The sequence below is a fragment of the Nicotiana sylvestris genome, chromosome 7, assembly GCF_000393655.2.
Source record: "Nicotiana sylvestris chromosome 7, ASM39365v2, whole genome shotgun sequence".
NCBI classification, from domain to species: Eukaryota; Viridiplantae; Streptophyta; class Magnoliopsida; order Solanales; family Solanaceae; genus Nicotiana; species Nicotiana sylvestris.
The window spans coordinates 69,469,249-69,476,121 of NC_091063.1; the positions used below are offsets into that span (position 1 = coordinate 69,469,249).

Here is a 6,873-nt window from a genome sequence, read left to right on the forward strand (position 1 = left end):
CCCTTAGTTTAATTCCTGTTAACATGAGTTACTTTAGTTTCAGTATTTTTTAGGAGTTTTTTAAGTCTGCCTGAAATTTATATGCTAGTAGAAAATATAGAGATTGCGTTGTGCTTTTCCTTCTAATTTATATAATATTGGGACATGTGATGAGCTTGAATGCACATGGCTAGTGAAGATTAATACAGCTAGTGTTAACTTGCTTGGATTGTGGCATAGTCCTTACCACAAGATCAGTTAAATGAAATGCTAGTGGTATTTATCACATGGCAAAATAGTGCCAAATATTTGCATTCTGAATGAATCAGTGGTACAAGCCTCTTGTGGAGGAAGTCAAAATGTAAAATTTAAGATCCAGGAACAAACTTAGTTGCATAAACCCATGCATTGTTAGCAACAGGGTTGTCAAGGTGATCCAAAAGGTTCTCAAGAGGACCTTTGCCAGTGACAATAGCTTGAACGAAGAATCCAAACATAGAGAACATGGCCAATCTTCCATTCTTGATCTCCTTTACCTTGAGTTCGGCAAAAGTAGTTGGGTCATCTGCTAGACCAAGTGGGTCAAAGTACTGGCCACCTGGGTAGAGATTGTTGCCATCACCAACTCCAGGAAGCCCATTAATTCTGAAACCTTCTACAAGGCCCATTAGAACTACTTGGAAGCCCAACACTGCTAGAATGCTCTGAGCATGGACAAGGTTTGGGTTGCCCAAATAGTCCAGTCCTCCTTCACTGAAGATTTGGGCTCCAGCTTTGAACCATACTGGTTCCTTAAAGTCCACTTTGACCCATTTCTCAAGAACTTCTGGGGTGATGCAACCCAGTGCCCCAAGCATGGCCCATCGCCCATGGATGACCTGGAATTGTTACAATTTTAATCATCATCAATCTATCAACTACATCTCAATCCTAAATTAGTGTCCACAGTTATACAAATCTTATGTAACATTCAGAAGATCAATTATCCTTTTTTACATAATTGTTCGATAACTTTTCTCTTTTATCCGGACTTGAGTAAAAGAAAAAGAAAGTACCTCAAGAGCTCTGTTCTTGGCAAAGGCCTCAGGATCAGCAGATAAACCGGCTGTGTCCCATCCGTAATCACCAGGGAATTCTCCAGTCAAGTAGGAAGGAGTTTGAGCAGAAAAGGGTCCCAAGTACTTGACACGGTCAGGTCCATACCACAAATCATTACTCTAACAACATTGAACAAAATGAGTTCAACTGAATTAAGTATTTTCTATAAAGAAGGAGACGAAAAATTTACCATGGTGAATTTGGCAGAGCCCATTGGAACTACATCTCTAAGAGGGTTGGCATATTTGATCTGGCCCAAGAATGGAGTTGCTCTAACAACAGTGGCGGAGCTGCCGGTTGCTGCCATTCTCTCTTTCTTTCTTAATTTCTCTCTTGGACTTCACATTTGACTAAGTTTCTTGCACAATGTATATATACAACTGCTAAAAATATGGAGGGTCCATCCCAAAGGATACTAGTTCTTGTGTTTAGAAAGTGACAATATTACGTGGGTGGCTAAGATTGCACGGACAGGAAATTGTGGTGTGAGATTTTTTTTGAAGTTGTGCTTGTGCATCAACCAATGAGAAGTGTTTAGATGATTTTAGTATCTCCAAGTCATATCCTCCTATCCAGATTATTATCTTTCTATAGCAAACTGTTAATAACAGAGTAATTACTATACGACAGTTAGACTACGTACTCATGTACTGTTGCACAATCCATCATTACTCGCGTACAAGCAGAGATAATCTACAAATTTTAAAACGTTTTAGTTTAAAATCTCTTGGAAACCTTAAACTCGAACCTCTCCAATTCAAATGTATACTCCAAAATTACTGGCATAATGGAGGTTTCTTTTAGCAGACAGAACAACGTTTGATGAAGTTCTCCAAAATAGTTATTTGAAACTTATGGGTTCAATATTCTAATTCTTTTAAATTACTGAGTTCTAAATTAATAATTTATGTATAATTCAATAGTTTTTTAAACAAATACGGAGTTTGGACAAAAATTACTGGGTTAAGCTGAATCCGTATCCAAAGGGCTAGCTCCGCGCCCCTATTGCTAATGTATATATGGAGTAGATAACTGAGACAACTGGCAATCTTCATGTTACCATTAAGGCAAATAGCTAGAAATTTTTAAATGGTGAAAAAAGCTTATGACAAATAGTAAGCCAGCCTTAATTTGTTCTAAAGAGTTAAGGGTTTGTAATTGAGTTTGGCATAATTATTACGAACGACGATACTTGACTGCTTACAAAATAATGAAAATTTTTGCAGACAAAAATACTAGTTTTGAAAATTTTGGACAGTTTGGCATATTCCACTTTAATTAGTTTCTGTCAGACCTTAGTTTATTTCAAAACCGATGCACGGCTAGCACTAATTTTCTTAAATAGTTTCAGCTCATCTAGAATCCTCAATAAACTTTAAAAAAGAACACCAAGAGAAACAAAAATAAAACAAATTAAAACGACACATAATATACTGAATTGGAACATATATAACTTTAAGATTATACGTACCTAAACATTAACGATAAATTTGGCTTATATATTTGCTTACCCGTAAAACGGTATAATTGAATTTATACGTGATTTATAAACAAGTTAATTTGATCCAAAAATAACAGACGAATTAGACAAAAATATAAGACTTAGCTTTAAAATTGAGATAAACGGCAGATATCTTGGTTCGGGCCGCACAACTACCGGGAGCAATAAGAACAGTGCAAATAAGCAAGAAAGTAAAATGTTATTTGAGCTTTTGATAAAGTATAGTATATGCTTGTCAGAAAATTCATGTCTTTACAATGATGATAGAGCTTACTATTTATAGTTACACATAAGGAACAAGGTCCTAGGATTAAGCTCCCTTTAATGACAATTATGAGGGCCATTGAAGAATGTGTAACGGTGGGCCATGTTCTCTGTAACGGATTATGCACTTAATACTGTAGAATATTCTTCATTGAATGCTACCAGATGATGGCATTTATAATGTCTTTATGAGTATCATTCTCTCCGATGACAAGCGGGATCATTGCCTCCGGGTTTGATTATCTTCTGCCTTCGATTTCACGTGTCTCTTTCTCATACGGTCATTAGATATGAACATATTTTTTTCCATATAGATAGTCCCCCTTCTTTCTGGTGTCATAACTTTGTGTCACCGGGAAGTTGGTAGTGATACCTTTCTTGGCGGGAAACTCTCTAACACCCTTTGAAAAGTTTTTGATGGTTGATTAGACGCGTGTCTCTTCGCATTTAATGCCCGAACACGCGTCATCCAACGATTAAACATCACTTTTGCCGGTTATCGAGGTAATTATGGCCACGATTTTAGCCGTCTATTGCTTTACTTATACGCATCAAACTTCTTCATTTACATTTCATAATTCTTCGAACTTTCTCCAACTCTCTTTACTCAACTCGCACTTTGTCTTCAAGCTTTCTTTAACCTTCTTCCTGAGTTCCTTATTTTTGCTGATAAAGAATGACTTCTTCTTCTAAAATCCTAGTTCCTCAAAGAATAAAGGAAAGTCAATGAGGCTCCTCCTCCTACGGTGAGCTCCATCATCCCTAGAAGTCTTGTTACAACTAAAAACTTCGAAGAGAAATTTTCTTCTGCTAATCCTCGTACATGGGCCATTAGCTTATACCCTTCTGCCATCCATCCTTCCAGTATTACTACTGTGACGGAAGACTGCCATTGCCAAAATTTAGACATTATTGCTCCCGACCTGGCGGAGCGGATAACCTTACCCAAGAAGGGTTTTACGTATTTCTATACGTATCCCTTTACTTTGGGGGAGTTTTCTTTGACTAGCGAGATTGACTCCGTCATCGTGGAGTTCTACATCCGCTATCAAGTATGCTTGGCTCAAGTAAGTCCTTCTGTATGGAGGACAGTCGCTTGTCTTCGACGTCTATGCTAGGAAGAGGAGCTAACCCTAGCTCGATTGCTGAGCCTTTATTCCCCCAAGATATTCTGCGGGGGAATGATGCATTTCAGCAAGCGTGGCCACCATGCTCTGCTATCTAGCATAGATGATGACAACGACTATGGGTGGATGGAACGGTTTGTTGCAATTGCCACCAGCGGTATTATTCCTGCCACGGCTTTATCCTTTCCGGAACTATGGAACCGTACTCGTAAGTTCCTCGTTTATCTTTTCTTTAATTAAAGATCATCCCTTATCATCATTGACCCTTCTTATTTAGCCCATTTCAACAACTCAGTGGGTACCACCAGGGTTGAAGGTTTGGACCAGTGATTCCAGAAAATCTAGGATGTCACTACGTCCGAGACCCGCACGTGGAAAGAACTGGCCCTTAAATATGGGTTGAAGGCCAAAAATCATGGTAAATTGGATTCATCTCGTCTTTGCTTTTCGTGTAAGGAAGTTGATTAACCTTTCTCTCTTGCTGAATTCAGGTCTACCCTAGGGCTCAATTGTTTTCCCCGAAGAGGACGTTTTGGTTAGTCCTACTGATGCAGCGAGGCTACTGCAGGAAGCTATCACTCGAACATGTATCTCCAGGCCTGCTTATGGTGTAAGTGCTTCTTCTTGAAATCCCCGACCGAAGAACAAGCAACCAAAAAGAAGGAGTTCCTCCGCATCCGGGGGAAAAAATAAAAAGATAAAAAGTTCCGCACCCGAGTCATCTCCGAAAGTTGTGGTGATGAGTCCCCTGCCCGAGCCGACGGTAGACACCATGGTGATCGACGATGAAGGAGAAGCCAATGAGGAGGGGGATTCTCTACATAGAAGACGACGACCTTCCTCAACTCAACGGAATGCTCAATCTGTTGAGTTAGTTACACCAATCAAGGATGATGCCTCGACCCTCTGGGGGGAGTATGATATTGTAAAGTACCAGAACATTTTGCTTAGTAATTTAAAATTTCGTGATGCCAAGGTAGGCTAATTATTTTATCGTGCGTGCAAATGAGGATTAATGATATTATGGATATCATTTGGATATGGTAATAAGTGTATAAGTTTTATTATAATTGATTTGGGGTCTAAGGAGAAGCCTAAGTCTAAGACAAGTTGGAAAATTACCAAATAGACTAATGTTGTAAATGAGTACGCACAAGACCTCACTTTGGACAAGTATATCTTTATTTATATAAGGTTTTGTGCGATTCACAACCTATCAAATGAAAGATCTTTGAGTCTAGTTTCCAACGCTTCAAACCATTCGTCATTCGGACACTCATACCAGAAGTTATGACCAAATTACCAAAAGTAGCACAAAATTTTTCACTACCGCAACGCCCTATGCGGCGCCCCACGCAGCGCGGCTATACAAAATCGGGTTTTTTGTTATAAAATGACCTCATTTCGTCAAGCAGATGGAAGGGACCATTTCTTGAGCAAAAATCAGATACTTTTAGAGAGAGAGAATGCCCTAGAGTGGGAAAGTATTCCTCATCAATTCTTCTAAAACTCTTGCTCAAATCTTGAAGGATTAACAAGGAACCACACTAGGTCTTCATCCTTGAGGTAAGATTCTATACCCTAACCCTTAATTTCGAATTTTAGCTAAAGGCGGGTATTTATCAAGAAAGTTTGTGGGTATTGGAGTTGTTATCTTGGTTGCATGTGTTATCAAAAGGTGTAGGAATATGGTTGAGCTAGAAATGGAAAGGTATGGGTTGTGGGTTGATGAAATCCACTATAAAAGGACCATAAAGATTTAACGCTCATATGGTGTTTGATAAAATGCTCAAATGAGCTAGAATTATGAATATCTTCCTAATTTGTGTTCAATTTTGTTATGTCTCGAAGTAGATGGACATTGCTAGAATTTCCGGATCGTTGTAGTAACTTAAGGAAAAGCTCTTTGAGGTATGTATGGCTAAAACCCCCTTTTATTAGAAATTGAGCTCCGTTGGCATTTACGAAAGTGTGGTAAGATTTGAATTGGTTAATGTATTGATTGTTATTGCGCATTAATTGATATGCAATTAGCTACACATATACGTGAAGGATGTGCCTCAATGTGAGTAATGTACCATTCTTGATAATTAAAGAAGTATGAATAATACAATTATGTGTTGAAATGCTTAGGCTATAAGCCAAGATAGAAACTGAGAATTATTCATGCTAGCTATGTGCCCATTTACCTGTACTGCAACTTGAATTACTTTTGTATATGCCTATGATCACAACCTGCAAGATGAATACTGAAAATGGAAAATGATGTGATAATGGTGGCATGAGTGCCAAGGAATTGATATGATATATATATGAAATAAAGATTCAGATGTGATGACTAATGAGAAAGGAACAACACCTAGATAAGGCGGCCTAGCCGATCGGGTCGTGATCGGACACCATGCCACACACATGGTGGTAATGTGCTGATATTAAATTCCGGATAAGGGAAATGAAATAGTGATTGAGATATATGCCTCCAATGAGGTAACCTAGCCGGTCGGGTCGTGATCGGACTCCACTCAAGATAGCGGTGGTATTGAGAACAATGATGAAGATATGAAAGAAATGCCCCAAACTAAGTTTTGGAAATTATATGAAAGATTGAATGAATTGCATATTTGATTTACTCATGTGATTTACTTGTACTTGCTTCATAGTTCTTTCTAGTAAAATGGTGTTTAGTTATACATACTAGTGCTATTCGATGGCACTAACGTCCCTTTTGTCGGGGGCACTACATTTTTTTTATGAATGTAGGTGGCTCCATTGCGGATAGTGCCGATCGCGCATAGCAGAGTACCTTCTTCTCAAAGTCTTGGTGATCCCCTTTCTCTTTCAAGGGGTTATATTGTACATCTTCTTATTTTGGACTTTCACTTTTGAGGTATAGCCGGGGCCTTG

General features: G+C 38.6%; 1 protein-coding gene across 1 annotated transcript; it reads right to left on the reverse strand.

The window, feature by feature from the left end:
* Positions 1 to 237: 237 nt before the first annotated feature.
* LOC104223513 (chlorophyll a-b binding protein 13, chloroplastic-like) lies at positions 238 to 1,438 on the reverse strand. The gene is made up of 3 exons (XM_009774967.2): positions 1,268 to 1,438; positions 1,035 to 1,196; positions 238 to 857 (listed from the first exon to the last, which is right to left on the reverse strand). The coding sequence occupies exons 1-3, from the start codon at positions 1,382 to 1,384 to the stop codon at positions 348 to 350; spliced, it is 789 nt and encodes a 262-aa protein (XP_009773269.1). The 5' UTR covers positions 1,385 to 1,438; the 3' UTR covers positions 238 to 347.
* Positions 1,439 to 6,873: the final 5,435 nt, after the last annotated feature.

Coding starts and splice junctions, on each gene's coding strand:
- LOC104223513 (XM_009774967.2), bottom strand. CDS start 1,384: ATGGCAGCAACCGGCAGCTCCGCCACTGTTGTTAGAGCAACTCCATTC. Junction 1,197..1,267: donor GCTCTGCCAAATTCACCATG/GTAAATTTTTCG, acceptor CAATGTTGTTAG/AGTAATGATTTGTGGTATGG. Junction 858..1,034: donor CCAAGAACAGAGCTCTTGAG/GTACTTTCTTTT, acceptor TAACAATTCCAG/GTCATCCATGGGCGATGGGC.